This window comes from Protopterus annectens, chromosome 4.part0 (genome assembly GCF_019279795.1).
Source record: "Protopterus annectens isolate FY-2018-M chromosome 4.part0, PAN1.0, whole genome shotgun sequence".
Classification (NCBI taxonomy): Eukaryota; Metazoa; Chordata; order Ceratodontiformes; family Protopteridae; genus Protopterus; species Protopterus annectens.
Window position 1 is genome coordinate 1,059,148,773 of NC_056733.1, and position 19,210 is coordinate 1,059,167,982.

The 19,210-nt window shown below is 41.8% G+C and overlaps 1 protein-coding gene across 2 annotated transcripts in view; it reads right to left on the reverse strand.

Moving 5' to 3' along the window:
* Positions 1-19,210, reverse strand: part of NUDCD2 (NudC domain containing 2) — a 503,130-nt gene that overhangs the window by 445,546 nt on the left and 38,374 nt on the right. The window contains exon 1 of one of the 2 annotated variants that reach the window (XM_044068988.1): positions 12,056-12,361. The exons of the other annotated variant lie outside the window; for it this stretch is intronic. Within the exon in view, the coding sequence (XP_043924923.1) occupies positions 12,056-12,244 (189 nt within the window). The 5' untranslated portion in view covers positions 12,245-12,361. Of the gene's footprint in view, positions 1-12,055; positions 12,362-19,210 lie in introns of those variants that run through there. 2 annotated transcript variants of the gene reach the window in all.

A 19,210-nucleotide genomic window follows, 5' to 3' on the forward strand; every position in this document is an offset into this window, starting at 1 on the left:
TAAAACATGTATTAAAAAGAAAACATAAGTTGAAAAAACAATTAATTCAAACTTTTTTAACTTTAAGTTTTCTGCATTCCAGAAAACATTTAATATTAATAGCTTTGTTTAAGCCAGGCTTTTTGTCTGCTCCTAGCTTAACCTGCCATAATGTTTCTCTCTGCTCCAAGTAATTTTTAAAATCCTCCTCTGGGATCAGAATTAACGACTTCTAATATTGAAGATAAAAACTTCTTGTAATTGTTGCACTCCTCTGTTTGTATAGTGCATTATTAACATCTTTTTTCTTTAAGCTATAATAGTGTTCTCGCATAAGCTCCATTAAAGTGCGTGTAGTCATACCTACATAAAATCCCTCACATCCACTACATAACCCAATATAAACCACTCCCTTTGTTTTACATGCTAAACAACTCGGTACACTAAAAGTACTTTTAATGTGGAGTAACATTACATATGGTCCTTCTGATATGTCTCTGCAGAAATGACACACTGTCCACATGTGAACATACCTGTTTTCCTACTCAGTTTTAATTTACTTATCCCATTAGAACTCTTTTCCAACTTTTAAGGCTGTTGTTTCTATAAATAAAACTGGGCTTGCATCCTAGCACATTAAATAAATCTGTTTTGCCTTCCAAAATTTTTCAGTTTTTTTGGGTAATCTCCCTGATGCCACCACTATCCACAGTCATGTCTAAATTATAGACTGTACTAACTACTTGTTTATTTGAAGCCGTCATTTTGTTACTAATAAAAGGGACTTTTAATATTGGGGGATATAAAGTTACCCTCTTTTTCCCAAATGTCCTGCTTAAGGATTTCAAGGTATTCTCTATCACAGCCCCTTTCCAAAAACATAAAGTAATCCTATCAAATTCTGCCTGTAACTCTACTAAAGGAGTTGTCATACGACAAGCTCATATGTATTGTCCCTTTGGGATGTTCTTAATGAAAAAAGGATGATTAGTGAAACTAGCTAAAAAAGCTTTAGAAACAAACAGTGAGACAGTAACAAAAGTGGCTTAACAGGCCCAGTAAGGCAGACAATTGGAGTACAACACTGCAGATTAGTTTATAGCAATAAAATACAGTAAAAGGTATGCAGCAGGCAATAAAAGTGCAATAAATGGTAAGAATAAGCAATAACTAGTAAAAAAAATAAGCAAAAAAGCAGGATATGTTTTATTATATATCACAGATCAGAGTTGTGGTCTGTTCAGCTCAATGTGAATAAGCAGAAACTCTCTCAAAGGTAGGGCTTAGGTACCAGAAGGTTCAAACTTGAAACAGCTTAAAAAAATAAATTAATTAATTAAAAAAAGCTCAAAAGAACTAATGAGGTGCTTTCTCCAAGCCCTAGACCAGACAACCTTTACTAGCCAGTGGCCAATCAATCAACACAATCCTCACACTAAAGTGAAGAAAGGCATCTGCTAAACCAAGATGGCCTGGAAAATGTGCTCAGAACAAACAGCCAGGCCCAGAGACAGCAATCCTGAAACTGGACTATGATATAGCTACTAGCTACACTATTTTAGGCAGAAAATGTTTATCACATCAGAAAAAAACAGCAGTGAGACAGTGTCTATTATTATAGCTCCTTTTTATCTGAGAAGAGAGTTATTTACCACTGGTTAACAACCTGTGGCTTCCCGACTCCACTTAGCCTAGATGGTTTAATCCTTCTACCAGAAAAAATACTTGTGTGTACAATTCCTTATTTGGGTTAATTACTAACAGCAGCAGGTAAATGGAAGTATCTGGCTAATTCAAGATCTGTGGCAATACTACTCTGCCAAGAAGAAAGCTGTGTGAAATTTGAGAATTCTGCAAGCCTTCCATGGGAATTGTGTCAAGTGTGAAAATAATAATTGGTCTGAAAGGCAGCTACCATGGGCAAGGGGGACTGGAAGACACTGTGGTGACAGACACAGCAGTGAGGAAATGGTGTGGGGGTGCTAGTCAAAGACGCAATTCTGAAGGTGGCTTAATGTGTAGCCTAACAATGAGATGCGTGTTGAAAGCTCATACTCAGGACACTAGTGTAGATACCTTGTATGTTCTTGGGGGCAAGTTGTATTTTGTAAATTGATTGAGTTAATCTTGGGTGCACTTTTTTTCCTTGAACTTTAACCTGCAGGTTACCATTGGTTTGATTTGCAGCAGTATTCTTCTGGTGTCAGTTTATAACTTTTCTTCATATTTGGTGGCAGTGCATGCCACCATTCCTTATGTATTTGGTTGGTATTAATGGGAGTTCAAGCCCCTCTCTACACCAACTTTTACATTTCAATGACAGTGATTCCTTTAATCATGACATTCAAACACCATCTATGCCAAAGACTGTGATCATCCTGTCCTCACCCGGCTTCCACATTTCTCATCTCTGCTAGAAGTTTTAGATAATTAAATGCCAAATCATTCATTCAAACTCTTAACTACACATTTAACCCAATTCAGGGATGTATGGATCTGGAATCCATCCCTGCACTTAAGATGGCACAAAGTAAAAAACTTTAATCCTGGGTAATATAGGAGTCAGTTGGTGGATGCCTGCAAATAGGCTGCTGGAGTATGCTTGCATGGGTGCACACACATACATACAAAAAAACACACACTCTCACTCACAGCACACAGGGCAATTTATAGGACTACCAATTCACATTTCTGAGATTTGAGCTGAAACTGAAGAACCCAGCAAAAACCCACCACTACAGGGAGGATGCGTAGACTTGACACAGAATGCATCCTGACAAGAAATGAATTGGAGAACCAAGTGAAGCAAGGCAGTAGCTTTAATGGTTGCTCCACTGTGACATCCTCTAACAATTCAATCTGCACAGTGGTAGCAGGCCTTTTTGTTTTTTTTTTTTTGTTTTTTTTTTTTTAATTACAGGCTCTACAATTTCCAGCATCTATCACTTTTTACTAGCAGAAGGTGGCATCATTTTATTTAGTCTGTCCACTTAGTGAATTCAACATTGTACCTCCCTTCATCCTTCTTTTCCCCTCCCCCTTTCTCTAGCTGCTCGGTGCACTCTTCCATGCTTCTACAGTCACTCCAACTCCCTTTATGACAGCCTACTCAGTAAGTCAGTGCATATTAAAATGAAGAAGTACTTTGAGTTACAGAGTAGTTCTAGTCCCTACCAGTCTGCTGTCTCTGCCCCTCCTCCTACTACCTTCCTGTTGTGGAGGATCCACTCAAATTTCATTGATCTGTGGCATGGCCTCCATTCTTTCTTGTCTCCAGTAATAAGAATCCCAATTCTTCTAATCTGTAACAACGCAGTGGTGCAGTGGTAGCATGGTCGCCTCACAGCAAGAGATTCTCCAGTTTGATTCTCGGCTGGGGTGCCTTCTGTGCAGAGTCTGCATGTCCTCCCTGCATTTGTGAGTGTTTCCTCCGGGTACTCCAGTTTCCTCCCACATTACAAACACATGCCTACCTTGACCTTGCAAAGGCTTTCGACACAATACCCCACTCGGGTATTGTAGAAAAACTTACCAGCTTAAATGTAAATCCATACGTCACAAGATGAGTTGCAAACTGGCTTAAGGACAGAACCCACAGGGTTAGAGTTGCTGGTGCTATGTCAGACTCCAAGCCGGTCACAAGTGGTGTCCCACAGGGCTCGGTCCTTGGCCCCCTATTGTTCGGCATCTACTTCTCAGAAGTACAGGCCAACATGGGAGGACTTTGGCTGACAAAGTTTGCAGACGACTGCAAACTGGGCGCCATAGTGGAAAGTGCATCGGACACGGATATCCTTCAGAAGGGACTCACGGAAACAGATAGCTGGTGCCAGTGCCATGGCCTGAAGTTAAACGCCAAAAAATGTATATAGTCATACCCTTCGGGAAAAACAAGGTAACCCCAAGCTACCATATAGGTGGCAATCCACTAAGCACAGAAGAGGTCATCAGGGACCTTGGGACCCAGGTTGACAGTGGCCTTTCTTTTGACACTCACATTGCTAAAGTGGTTAGAAAGACCTTCTACATTGCCCACCTGATCATGAAGGGATTCACATCCAGATCTAGTGAGGTCATTGTTCCCCTGTACTCTCACTTATCAGACCAATGATAGAGTACAATGCCCCATTCAGGATGTATCTCACCCGACATCTGCAGCAATTGGAGAGACCCCAAAAGTTCCTCACCAAAAGGATAAAGGGGCTCCAAAATCTGTCATATGCTGCCAGATTGAAGAAACTCCAGCTCTATTCAGTCGCATACCGTCTGCTCAGAGGTGACATGTGCCTGACATACAAGGCCATGTCCAACCCGGAATTAATGGACATGCTCCACCTCAAAAAATCCAAATCCACCAAAACCACTAGAGCAAGCGACTTAAACCTTAGCATGGATATAAATAGGACATGCTGGAGGGATAGATTTATCACTCAGAGACTCCCTATGCTGTGGAATAAAATCCCAGTCCACGTGAGGCAGAGCACCTCGCTGGCTCTGTTCAAAAGAAATCTTGACCTGTGGATGGGAGATCGTAGGTTTACCCCGGGAATCATCTCTGTGTCACTGCTGGACAGAGGCACAACAAACTAATGGGCACAGTATTTTTTCATATAAGGGGTGGCGTAAACCACAAAAATTTGGGCTAGGCTTATAAATGCCTTAGGGCAGATAGCCTAGTATAAACCTATGAACCTATGCATCTAGAATGTTTCCCCCCGGACCTCAGCTGAAACATTGGCTTTGTTCCAAGGTGGACTTTCCTGGTAAACAAATATTAAATAAAGTAATCATACTCTTTAACCTCCCCATTCCCCAATAACTGTGTATCAGCTTTCATCAGCACTCTTCTGAGAAGCATGATGTGTTCTTCCTGATTTGACCACCCACCTATATACAGTACAGAAGGTGCGTTATGAAAAGGGTCCAATATAGCTCTTATGTTACGTTATTCCTTCTGCAGTCTACCCTCCACAGTTAACACAGCATTCTATTTGCTGCTGCCACACTCAACTCAGTCTACTCCTAGCTGTCCAGTATAGGTGCAATAAACTCCCTTAACTCCTGCTCCTGATAAACTCAATTCCTCTCACCCACGTTGGTATTCCCCATCAGGGATGCTATAGCACATATGCAGTACTTTGTACTTGTCTCTAATTATCTTTAACCATCATCTTTCTGTAAACTTGGACAACCTTTCCAAGTTTACCAATGGACCCCCCCCCCCCTTACTCCATTGTTGCATCTATCATTGAATCACCTGCACAAAGGGATCTTATCTTCCTTTATATACACCTGAAATGAACACACTGAAAAATAATGGGCCCAAAACTGACTCCAGTACTGACACTCTTGCTGTCTTCCAGTCCACAGGTGATCAGTCCCTGCTGATCAGTGATCTATTAAAGCCCTCTGCAAAAGAATCCTCAAATACAACAGCCATATAACCCAATTACTCTGGAAGATGCCTAATCTGGTCTTGGTGCTCAATTCTCCCTTAGCAGTCAGCTACTTTCATTTCCTACATCTCTATCCTTGTATCTATCCATTAATCTCCCTACTCTACCCTAGCTTCCAGTGTGGTACTTTGTCCTTCTTTTTCTTTATGAAGAGTAATGTAAATTTTTATTTCAAATACAAATGTAGCTATAATGACCAGACAACACTTCAATGTGAACGTTCAGTACCATTACATCCATTACTTACTAAATAATTTAAATATGGGAGATTAAGGAATAGGAAAAACCCATAGTTATATGGACTCATGTTTACTTTCTTGTTGTGAGAAAACAATTGAGAAAGGTATTTGGATAAATTGTCAAAAACTGGAAAGGTTGGGACTTGAAACCATACATCAGGATGCTTATGTTGAAACAGGTCTATTCCTACCTGTAAACATGATGTTCTATAACAATATAACAACTATAAATGAAAGTTAAACTGTGGTGTGATATCATTTATTTCTATTGTTTGTGGTGCAATATCATTTCTTATTTCTGTTTATCTGTATAACTTATCTTTAGTCTTTGATAAGGTTACAAATAAAATGGTGATTAATAAATTAGAACAACTAAGTATTATCATCATTTTGACAAGATGGATACCTGCATGGCCTACAAATAGGATAAGGTGAGTATCACACAGCAAATGGATAAGTAACATTCTTGGTTACAGCCAGGGTGTCCCTGTGGGTCCCATCCTAGGCTCATACTTTTTTAGGTTGTAGCTTTCTGACCTGATGATTTAAAAATGGAAAAAAAAATACTGCATCTGTTATAAATGGTCAATTTAGTTATGACTATTTGGGCAAATGATAATAATATGCTGATAAATATAGCAAAAACTAAGCATAGAAGAGTTAGGAGACTTAAACAAGAAGGGTGAATATTTAATACAGCACCTAGTAAAAGAATCCACAGTTTCAAAGGCTTAGGTATTTTTCCAGTTTTGAGTTTTTCTGTTCTTTATAAAACTACAAGTTGTATAAAAAGATTTGTAAAGTCCAGGAAATCAGAGATAATGAAATCATGACTTGTTACATTAGGCCCAAGCTAGAGTATGTAATCATAATATGGAAACCTTATAAGAAAAACCAGCATGAGGAAACTGGAAAGAGTACAGCAGAAATATACCAAGGGCATCCATGGATACGAATATTTAAGTTAGTGGTGGTGCTGCGGTAGCATTGTCGCCTCACACCAAGACGTTGTCCTGTTCGATTCTCAGCTAGAGCATCTTCTGTATGGAGACATGCGTGAATGGGCGTACCATCGTTGAAGGTTGTGTGTCAGAGCTGGCAACTCGGCATGTAAAAATCTACTGCCAATCATTAGCGGACCGGAGTTCCGCTGTGGCAACCCCTAACTGGGAAAAGCCGAAAGGCACAACACTAAAAGATTAAAACATCTGAACTTGTATAGTGTCACATACAGAAATTTAAGAGGAGACATTAATCAAGTCATATTTGCATCAGGGCTAGCCACTTAGTGGTGTAAACATTAGCTCAAGGTGATTTTTAGCCACACTGAGAAATGTTGATCTGATAGTGCAAAAAAAGAAAAAGTAGAAATAAGGGGGTTGACAATGGGGACCTTCTTCGGGTATATAGGGCATTTAGAAGCAACTACCTCAGGGAATGTTTGTAGTTATCAAAGAGTAGTACAGAATTATCAGACAACCTGTGAAGATGATTATAAATGAATGAAAGATATACTACTCGGTTCTATGAAAGAGGAGCTGATGTCTGAAATAGATTATCAAATCATGTTAAACAAAGCACTAGTTTAGATACTTTAAGAAAATCTGGAACACATACTATGGGAAAGACTGTGTTGGTATACTGGTAGAGTACAAGGGCATTACTGCCTCTTCCAGAAATATTTTTATGTATCTGTTTTTCATGGTCTTCCATAACCTCTCTCCCATCTTTATCCTCCTTTCTGCAACATTCCTTAAAATTTTTCCTTTTTTTGATCATTTTCTTCTACATCTCTTTTAACTTTTGCCTTTGAGGTCATCAGTTTGCCAGCATTCTGCTTGCCTTTTTGTACTGGGGGCCCTTCATCACTATACCACCTACCTTCATCCCATTGTATGCACATTCCTTGGACCTTTTTAGTCTTACTCCTAACTTAACAAGCTTAGGAAGCTATGCTTGCCTTCTCTTTCGTTTTACCTTTGCCTCTTTATCTTACTTATGTCTAAAGTTCTGAGGACACACTTCCTGACTCATGCAATTTCCATCTACTCACAAGGGAAAATGGGATAATGTAACGGACAAACATTACTCATCTTGAACATGAGGTGCAACAGCTAATTTTATGAGACTGTCTCTATTTAGGAACTATCAAAATGAATATCAGCCTACTACCAAGCCCGGATAAATGGGGAGGGTTGCGTCAGGGAGGGCATCCGGTGTAAAACTTGGCCAAATTATTAATGCGGACACCAGTAAATATTTATATACCGGATCGGTCGAGGCCCGGGTTAACAATGACTGCCACCACTACTGTTAGCCAACAGGGTGCTGGCGGAAATTGGGCTACTGTTGGCCGAAGGAGGAGAGGAGGTGGAAGGCATGGCCAAAGGCAGGAAGAGAGGAGAAAGGTTAGGACTGTGGTAGTGAGGGTCAGAATTTTGAATGCTGGCAGTATGACTGGTACAGGGAGAGAGCTAGCCGATATGATGGACAGAAGGAAAGTTGGTATATTGTGTGTGCAAGAGACCAGATGGAAGGGGAGTAAGGCTAGGTGTATCGGAGGTGGGTTCAAATTGTTTTATCATGGTGTGGATGGGAGGAGAAATGGCGTAGGAGTTATCCTGAAGGAACAGTATGCTAAGAGTGTTTTGGAGGTGAAGAGAGTGTTGGATAGAGTGATGTTTATGAAGCTGGAAATTGATGGTGTAATGATGAATGTTGTTAGTGCATATGCTCCACAAGTTGGGTGTGTGATGGATGAGAAAGAAAAATTTTGGAGCGAGTTGGATGAAATCCTGATGACTGCACTCAAGGGTGAGAGTGGTGATTGGAGCAGATTTCAATGGGCATGTTGGTGAAGGGAACAGAGGGGATGAGGAACTGGTGGGTAGGTATGGTGTTAAACAAAGGAATGCAGAAGGACAGATGGTAGTGGATTTTGTGAAAAGGATGGACATGGCTGTGGTGAATATTTATTTTAACAAGAGGGAGGAGCATAGGGTGACATACAAGAGTGGAGGAAAATGCACACAGGTGGATTATATCTTATGTAGGAGGGCCAGTTTGAAGAAGATTGGAGACTGTAAAGTGGTGACCGGGGAAAGTGTAGTTAGACAGCATAGGATGGTGGTTTGTAAGATGACGTTGGTGATCAAGAACAGGAGGAGGAGTATGAGGGCAGCACCAAGGATCAAATGCTGGAAATTGAAAAAGGGTAATTGTGAGGTGGAGTTCAGGGAAGAGTTAAGACAGGCATTGGGTGGCAGTGAAGAGTTACCAAATAGCTGGGTAACTACAGCAGAGCTAGTAAGGGAGACGGCTAGGAAGGTGCTTGGTATGACATCTGGACAGAGGAAGGATGACAAGGAAACATGGTGGTGGAATGAGGAAGTACAGGAGAGTATACAGAGAAAGAGGTTGGCAAAGAAGAAGTGGGATTGTCAGAGAGATGAAGAAAGTAGACAGGAGTATAAGAAGATGAAGTGCATGGCAAAGACAGACGTGGCTAAGGATAAGGCATATGAAGAGTTGTATGAAAGGTTGGACACTAAGGAGGGAGAAAAGGACCTGTACCGATTAGCTAGACAGAGGGACCGAGCTAGAAAAGATGTGCAGCAGGTAAAGGTGATAAAGGATAATGAGGGAAACATACTTACAAGCGAGGAGAGTGTGTTGAGCAGATGGAGAGAGTACTTTGAAGGGTTGATGAATGAAGAGAATGAGAGGGAGAGAAGTTTGGATGATGTAGGGATAGTGAATCATGAAGTGCAATGGATTAACAAGGAAGAAGTAAGGATAGCTATGAAGAGGATGAAGAATGGATGGAAAGGCTGTTGGTCCAGATGATATACCTGTAGAAGCATGGAGGTGTTTAGGTGAAATGACAGTGGAGTTTTTAACTAGATTGTTTAATGAAATATTGGAAAGTGAGAGGATGCCCAAGGAATGGAGAAAAAGTGTTTTGGTAATGATTTTTAAGAATAAGGGTGTTGTGGAGAGCTATAGTAACTACAGAGGGATTAAACTTGATCAGTCACAGCATGAAATTATGGGAAAGAGTAGTGGAAGCTAGGTTAAGAAGGGATGTGATGATTAGTAATCAGCAGTATGGTTTCATGCCGGGAAAGAGCACTACAGAAGCGATGGTTGCTCTGAGTGTGTTGATGAAGAAGTACAGAGAAGGTCAGAAGGAGTTGCAGTGTGTTTTTGTAGACTTAGGGAAAGCATATGACAGGGTGCCTAGAGAGGAGTTGTGGTACTGTATGAGGAAGTCGGGAGTGTCAGAAGTATGTAAGAGTGGTACAGGATATGTACAAGACTAGTGTGACAGCGGTGAGGTCTGCGGTGGGAGTGACGGATGCGTTTAAGGTGGGATTACATCAAAGATCAGCTCTGAGCCCCTTTCTTATTTGCAATGGTGATGGACAGGTTGACAGACAAGATCAGACAGGAGTCCCCATGGACTATGATGTTTGCAGATGACACTGTGATCTGTAGTGAGAGTAGGGAACAGGTGGAGGAGACCCTGGAGAGATGGAGATATGCTCTAGAGAGAAGAGGAATGAAGGTCAGCAGGACTAAGACAGAATATGTGTGTGTGAATGAGATGGAGGATAGAGGAATGGTGAGGATGCAGGTAGTAGAGGTGGCGAAGGTGGATGAGTTTAAATACTTGCAATCGATAGTTCAAAGTAATGGTGAGTGTGGAAGAGAGGTGAAGAAGAGAGTACAGGCAGGAAGGAGTGGGTGGAGAAGAGTGTCAGGAGTGATTGTGACAGACGAGTACCAGTAAGAGTGAAAGGGTGAAAGGGAAGGTCTACAAGAGGGTTGTGAGACAGTGGCATTGACAAAAAGGCAGGAGTTTGAGCTGGATGTGGCAGAGTTAAAGATGTTAAGATTTGCACTGGGTGTGACGAGGGTGGACAGGATTAGGAATAAGTATTTTAGAGGGTCAGCCCAGGTTGGAAGGTTTGGAGACAAAGCCAGAAAGGCAAGATTACGTTGGTTTGGACATGTGCTGAGGAGGGGTACTCAGTATATTGGGAAAAAGATGCTAAGGATAAAGCTACCAGGTAACAGGAAAAGAGGAAGGCCTAAGATAAGGTTTATGGATGTGGTGAGAGAGGACACGGAGATGGTTGGTGTGACAGAGCAAGATGCAGAGGACAGAAAGAAATGGAAACAAGATGATCCGCTGTGGCGACCCCTAACAGGAGCAGCCGAAAGATGATGATGACGACAGGCTATGTTAATAATTTATTATTGTATTACCTTATAATTTGATAAATGTTTTGCACATGGGTTACTCAATGTATTCTTGAATATATTTTTGTTTTTCCCCAATAAGCAAATAACTAAATAAAAAAAAAAAAAAAAAAAGTTCCCAGTTTCAGAACTGGCTACTGTATTATCAACACCCTGCCTACTACATGGAAACTATCCTTATATACAGTCAAAACTACCCTAAACAGGTCTTACCACATAAACGCAACCACCACAATGCTGTTTGCTAAATACATGCAATAATTAAAATTTAAAACAAAACTTATGAGCAGTACATGTTTTACTTGGTGCTTCTCACATTTGTTTATATGCAAGACCACTAGGAACCAACCATCTTCGTTCAAAGGCAACCAGGAACACAGTTTGAATAAGTGGCTTGCTCAGAAAAACACTGTAAGCAATTAAACAAAAGGGTCAGACGAACCCAGCACTATAGAATTAAGGTGGTTATCAGCTCACATCCTTAAACCTTTGAGCTACTCGGTCCAATTCACCACAATGCCATAAATACAGCATTTTTTATATACTAATAAAATGAAATAGCAACTGTTTTGAATCAAGTCAGGTCACCGGTTTTCTCCAAGTGATTTAAAAAGTCTAACCGCTACTAGCCTGAAGGACCTACTAACCACGCTGTCCCCATATAACACGGACACTCCCATCACACAAGCATGAAGGTTTAACTTATCTGCATGGTCTGTCTCTAACCTTCTACTACACAGGGTGAAGTTAAACAGCAACACACAAGCTAAACACTCCAAATGTGTAAGCTTTCTGCTCAAGCAAGACAGTCACCACGTTATTATAAATATGCAGTGCACGTAATAACATGTATATACGCACAAACACTTCAAACGTAAATTATCTTGCTTTCACCACTTTCTAGACACACAACCTTAAGAGGATGTAGAGACTGTATAAAAGAAACAACGTAATTTACAATGTTCTACTTTTGTAAACAAAATACGCATATCACGTACAGGCACAATCTCAAGAACAGTTACTACTAACAACGCGTTTTAAATCTCTCACATATATGGAAATAACTCCACAACAGCTGTCCATCTTCCACAGCTGTCCTAAGGTTCTACTCCCTACCTGCAGCACTGGACGACCCTTTATGCCCAGCCCTATTTGCCTGCTGCCCAGTTCACACTTGATATCTCGGGCTGATGTCCCGGGAGTCACATCAACTTCAATGAACACCTCCTCCATGGTCTGATACCAACGTCCCCATGGAGTTACACAGGGTACTACCCCGCTTCTCTCATCAAAATTAACTGACATTGATGTACACACGTTCAGTCAAAAGTTTCCAGCTGAACACTACACAGCCACTTTCGGTGCAAAATAATGACGTTTCAAGCACGAGAGATAATACTTTCCGCCATATTTGTCACGGCACTGTAGATTCTTTCCGCAGATTAAAAGTTGTGCAATTATCAAGCTGTAACAAAAGAGTGAAAACGTTTTAATAACTTCATGATTTTCTTTTGTGCCCTTTATCTTAAGGGCAATGGTATTTAAAATGTGTTTGTTTTAATTGTTAATCAGATAAGGTGCATACTTCTCAAATGTCTCCGATTGTTTTACTCAAATTTTAACTCTGTTCCTCTTAATCCATCCCAACACTGGTGATTTCTGGAGAAAAGGTGGTGAATTACACACTTAATAAATAATTGACAATAATCAGAGTTATAAATTTAGTTTACTTCATAAATGGTATCTTAATTCATATTCTATCATTCTGTCAATGTCTCAAGTTAATATTAATAATGTTTTAAAAGTGTCTCTATTTGTTCTGAATTATTTCTGGGTTTGTCATTGATTCTGTTGAAATCTGTCCCTGATATGTTGAAGGCTGTTGTAGGCTGCCTGACAGGTATAAATAGGGTTGCACATCAGCTGATAGACAGACAGCTGGCAACCCTAGGTATAAAGAGAGTTGATGTTAGATTCAGTAATAATGGAGCATAATCAGTAAGGATCATACCAGAGGAATGCCAGGCACCCAGCATTTCTGCAGCACAGGTTAAAGTTGCATAGTCCGAGGCCAAGAATACAGCTTCCATGGAAGCCGACAATATCCTTGGATGTGTTGTACATGAACTACAAAGTGAACTGGCACCACATCTGTGTGCCCTGTTCAATCACAGCCTCACCTCAGGCTTTGTCCCTACCGAATGGCGCACTGCTACAGTCATCCCTCTCCATAAAGGGGGAGCAACTACAGACCCTGAGAATTATAGCCCCATTAGCCTGACGAGTCTGATATGTAAGGGTATGCAGCGCATCATTATGGACCTAATTAACAAGGATATAGGGAATATCCAAACTCTAGATCTCACACAATCTGGTTTTGTGAAAGGTAGATCATGCCTGCTCAACCTGGTTGGCTTCTTTGAGTCCGTCACCAGAGCTGTGGATGAGGGCAAGGCAGTTCATACAGCCTACATCGATCTGGCCTTTGATACCATTCCCCACTCAGGAGTTATTGATAAACTCACAAAACTAGGCATCAACCCCTATATCACTAAGTGGGTTGCAAATCGGCTCACAGATAGAACCCACAATGTGAAAGTAGCGGACTCCAAGTCAGACTGTCGATCAGTCACGAATGGAGTCCCACAGGGATTGGTCCTAGGTCCTCTCCTGTTTGGCATCTACTTCTCAGAAGTCCAGGCCAACACGGAGGGACTCTGGCTGACCAAGTTCGCAGATTACTGCAAGCTGGGAGCCATTATTAACTCCCCAAGTGATATAGACATCACACAGAAAGGCCTCACTGAGAACAATGACTGGTGTCAAAATAATGGCCTTAAGCTTAATGCCAAAAAATGCGTCATCATCCCCTTTCGGAAAAACTCAGTTCCCACTAATTACCACATCGATGGGAGCCCACTAAATACTGAAGGTGTTATAAGAGATCTGGGGACACAGGTTGGCAGCAACCTCTCCTTTGACCACCACATTGCCACTGTAGTCAGAAAGTCCTTCTGTGTGGCACTCCTCATTACCAAGGGTTTTGCATCCAGGAAGAAAGGGGTCATCATCTCTCTCTACTCATTAGGCATGTACCTCACTAGACACATGCAACAGCTGGAAATGCCACAGAAGTACCACACGAAGAGGATCCTAGGCCTTAAACACATGTCCTACATGAACAGACTCAATGCACTCTCTCGAGGCATTCCTAAAAATGGAGAACATCGATATCTGTGCAGTAACTGAGACCTGATTCAAGACTCCAGAGAGCACCCCTGCAATATCAGGCTACAACTCTTACCACACTTTTCAGCCACCAAACCAGGACCGAAACACTAAAGGTGGAAGAGTGTCCATATTCACCAAGGATATTCACACCACCAGGCTAGTTGCTCAACACAATGCATCTGAAATTCTCCAGGTGCAATTAACACTAGGTAAGACTGCAATCCAAATTGTAGCTTGCTACAGATCTCCCACCATGCCCCAAGATTCTCACTACACCTTTCTAACCATAATGGAAAATATTAAGATACAACCAAACACCCTAATACTGGGTGATTTCAACTACCCTACCATTAACTGGGAAAACTACTCATGTAACAACACCTTTGCCCAACGGTTCTTGGAATTCATAAATTCTAATGCCCTGGATCAACAAATCCATATTCCCACCAGGGGCTCCAGTATCCTAGACCTGGTCATTACCAACATGGGAAATCGATGCTCCAGACCTATGGTCACCCCCTCGTTGGTCAGGTCTGACCATAAGCTAATCACCCTTAACATCCACATCCCACCCCCACCCCACCCCCAATAAGGAAACCTCCATAAAAACTTCTCCAAAGCCAACTTCATGCCACTCAAGTCAGAAGTGACAAACTTCATGACTCCCATGCAGATGGGAACTGAAAGTTCGACTGCTGAATCCTACACTAAGACACTGTACGAGCATATCCACTCATGCATGAATCATGCCATCCCAAATAGAACCAAGATGCTCTTCTCCAAAAAAGGAAGCCAATCTGGTGGTCCCCTGCCATAAACAAACTTTACAACAAAAGGAAGAAACTGTTGCAGAAAAGAGGAAAATCCCAGGATGCAAAAAACTCCCTTACCAGCCTCAGTAAGAAGCTGAGATCCCTCATAAAATCCTCCAAAGCTAGTTATAAAAATAAAATTGCCAAAGATTCCAAAGACAACCACAAGGCATTCTATAACTATGTCAAGAATCTAAATGGTAATGCTCAGATCTGCTCTGAACTGCAACAGAATGGCATTAAATATACTGATCCCAAGGATATTGCCAATATCCTGGCAGATCAATTCAGTGCCAAATTCACCCCCCTCTTACCCCCTAAACGGCCCATCTCAATACCGGAAGATTGCCAAATTCCGGTAATAACAGCCACACAGGTAAAAAAATGCACTCTACAAAGCTAAGAATACAGCATCCATGGGACCAGATGACATCCCGGGCTGTGTACTACATGAACTACAAAATGAACTGGCACCTCACCTAAGTGTCATGTTTAATCATAGCCTCACCTCAGGCTTCGTGCCCACTGAGTGGAGCACAGCTACAGTTATCCCACTCCACAAGGGGGGATACACCTTGGATCCCAGGAACTACCTCCCCATCAGTCTGATGAGCCTGATCTGCAAGGCCATGGAACGTATTATTATGGAACTTGTAAACAAAGACAATGGCAACCTTCAAACACTGGACCCCACCCAGTTTGGGTTCGTGAAGGGCCGATCTTGTCTCCTGAACTTGATTGACATCTTCGAATCAGTCTCCAGAGCCATGGACAAGAGTAAGGTGGTCCACACAGCCTATCTGGACCTCGTCAAGGCCTTTGACACCATCCCCACTCTGGAATCATAGATAGACTTACTAAGCTGGGCATTTATCCCTACATCACACGATGGGTTGCCAACTGGCTTACTGACAGAACCCATACTGTAAAAGTAGCCGACTCCAAATCCATCTCCAGATTAGTGACAAGTGGAGTACCTCAGGATTCAGTCCTGGGACCGCTCTTGTGTGGCATCTACTTCTCTGAAGTACAGGCCAACACTAAGGGACTCTGGCTAACAAAGTTCGCAGATGACTGCAAGCTGGGAGCCATTACTGAATCCCCAAATGATGTGGATACTCTACAAAAGGGCCTTACAGAAACAGATGCTTGGTGCAAGAGCCATGGGCTCAAGCTCAATGCCAAGAAATGTGCAGTTATCCTCTTTGGGAAAAAACATGTACCCATGAATTACCACATAGGTAGCAGTACACTAAACACCGAAAGTGTGATAAGAGACTTAGGGACACAGGTGGACAGTGGTCTCACCTTCGATAACCACATCACCACAACAGTCAGGAAATACTTCTATGTGGCACACTTCATCACTAAGGGCTTTTCATGCAGAAAAAAGGAGGTCATTGTCCCATTACACTCATCCCTCATTAGACTCATTATAGAATACAATGCCCCATTTGGTATGTACCTCTCAAGACATCTGCAACAACTAGAAAGGCTGCAGAAATACCTAACTAAAAGAATCACAGGGCTAAAGCAGATGCCCTATGCTGACTGCCTTAAAAAACTCTAGCTATACTCTGTCGCATATCTTCTACTCAGAGGCGATCTCTGCTTAACATACAAGGCCATGTCATACCCAGAGCTGTTGGACATGCTACACTTAAAGAAATCCCAATCCCTCAGAGCCACACATTCCAGGGATCTAAACCTTGTCATCACAATAAACAAAACATGCTGGAGGGATAAGTTCCTGACCCAAAGACTCCCCAGACTCTGGAATAGACTGCCCATACATGTCAAGCAGAGTGCCTCTTTGGCCCTCTTCAAAAGGAACCTTGCCGATTGGATGGGAGAAAGGAAATTCACCTTGGGGATCATGTCAGTCGCCCTGCTAGACAGGGGTCTAGGGAAGTAAATAGTGTGGGAAGAAATAGCCAGGAAATTGTTATGGCTATGCTTGTATAGGCCCTAGGGCCGATAGCCTAGTACCAACCTATGAACCTATGAACTCCAGCTATTCTCTGTCTCATATCATCTATTAAGAGGCAATCTCTACTTGACTTACAAAGCCATGTCTGACACAGCTCTGTTAGAAATGCTACATCTAAAGAAATCCAAATCCTTCCACACCACACGCTTCAGAGACCTCAACCTCATTACAACAATCAAAAGAACATGATGGAGGGACAGGTACATAACCCAGAGACTGCCCATGCTATGGAATAGACTTCCCATACATGTTAACCAGAGCACCTCACTGGCCCTCTTCAAGAGAAATCTTGATAAGTGGATGGAAAATAGAAAGTTCACCCCGGGGATCACTGCAGTGGCTCAACAGAGGCACTGGGAACTAATGTCAGGTGGCATAATGCCAGGGCACATCTACGGGCTAGGCTTGTAAATGCTCCAAGGCCATTAGCCTAGTACACACCTATGAACCTATGAACCCGTATAATACAGAGTACAAAACTGAAACTTCACTACAGATTAAAAGAAGTATAAAAACAAACATCTATGTGCCATTTAAGTATGATGAATAACTGCATAAATACATGTTTACAAAGTAAAAACATTCAAGTAGATAAATGAATTAGCAGATATCTCTACAATGCCTACTGTGATAAAATTGTAAAAAGAAAGTTAGTTACCTGTATTTTTGTTAGCCTGCAAAGTTGATATGGTTTACTTATCTCAACAGATAACAAAACCATATCAGCTTCTAATGTATTCCAAATCTAGAGGCTGCTCAGCATTTGAAAAAAAAACAAAATATTTGATTATGCTACAAAACACATTCTGTGGTCTTCATTAGATCACTTTTAAAGTAGCCATAACTATATGCAATGTATCCTGCCAAGTACTGAACATCCAGCCAGTCTACAAAGCTTTGGGCTCCTTCGAGAGCAGATGCTGGTGTAAGAGGGATGTATGGCTGTGAACAAACTCAGAATGTTCTTGCCATGTTAGTATGCTTAAGCAAACTTCTTGTCAGCTTAGTGTTGTGAGTTGAACAGACGGCGTTGGCTACAAAACTGAGCAGATAAGTATCCCCTTTGGAACCTTCTTTTGTCTGAAGAAAAGTATAGTCATATCTTTTCACTTCTGCCAGGAAGGGTAAATGTTTGTTTGTAGACAGACTCCCTACAAGGTCACACATTCTTCTTGGTTTAGTTCAGGAGATCTACACAATACCAGGTCCTGTCAGATATGTATTTATTTTACTCCCAAAACATTAAGGATTAGGCAAAATTCTTTAAACTTGTTTCTAGGGAATAAGCACTTTAAACAGTTTGCATGCAAGACCATGTTGAATGAATTTCTTTTGGTGGATCTCATCCCTCAGAGGAAAAAGAAAAAGGCATTGAAAGAGATATCCAGGGAATACCAGATGTTACCCCCTTTTCTGTGATCTGTGTATGATGTCTCTACTGAGGCACTTTTGCAGTCCTTGAACCATAAGTCTGTTTCTCATAGTCACTGTAGTGCACCCTCTCAGGAAGCTGCTATGGCTTGGGATTTAAGCATCTCTGTTCAAACTGTACATTAGGCTTTATATGTGAAGGGACAACCTAGGATCACAGTCTCTAAAGGTGTAGGTTCATAGGTTCATAGGATGATACTAGGCTATTGGCCCGGAGGCCCTTATATGCCTACCAAGAATTTAGTCCATGCTCCCTCAAAGTCAGCACCTGTCTCCCCTGTCCAGCAGGGACACAGGTGAGATCCCAGGGGTGTATTTTCTGTTTCCCATCCAGTCATCCAGGTTCCTCTTAAAGAGGGCTAGAAAGGTACTCTGCTTGACATGGAGAGGTAGTCTATTCCACAGAGAGGGGAGTCTTTGGGACACAAACCTATCCCGTCAACAAGTTCTATTAATGTCACAGACCAGGTTAAGGCCTTGCATGCAGGTTGCGTGCAACAACTCCATCAAGGCTGGGTCTGAAATGGCCTTATATGCCAGACATAGGTCACCTCTGAGCAGTCTGTATGAGACTGAGTAGAGGGACAGGGATTTTAGCCTATCTGTATAAGATAGGTGTTTGAGACCCTGGATTTTCCTAGTCAGGAAGCTCTGTGGTATCTCCAACTGCTGCATGTGCTTGGCAAGGTATATGCCAAAGGGGCCACTCTACTCGATAATGCGTCTGATAAGGGAGGAGTACATGGATGTTATGACCTCCTTGTTCCTGGATGAAATACTCTTATTTATGAGGTGGACCATGTAGAA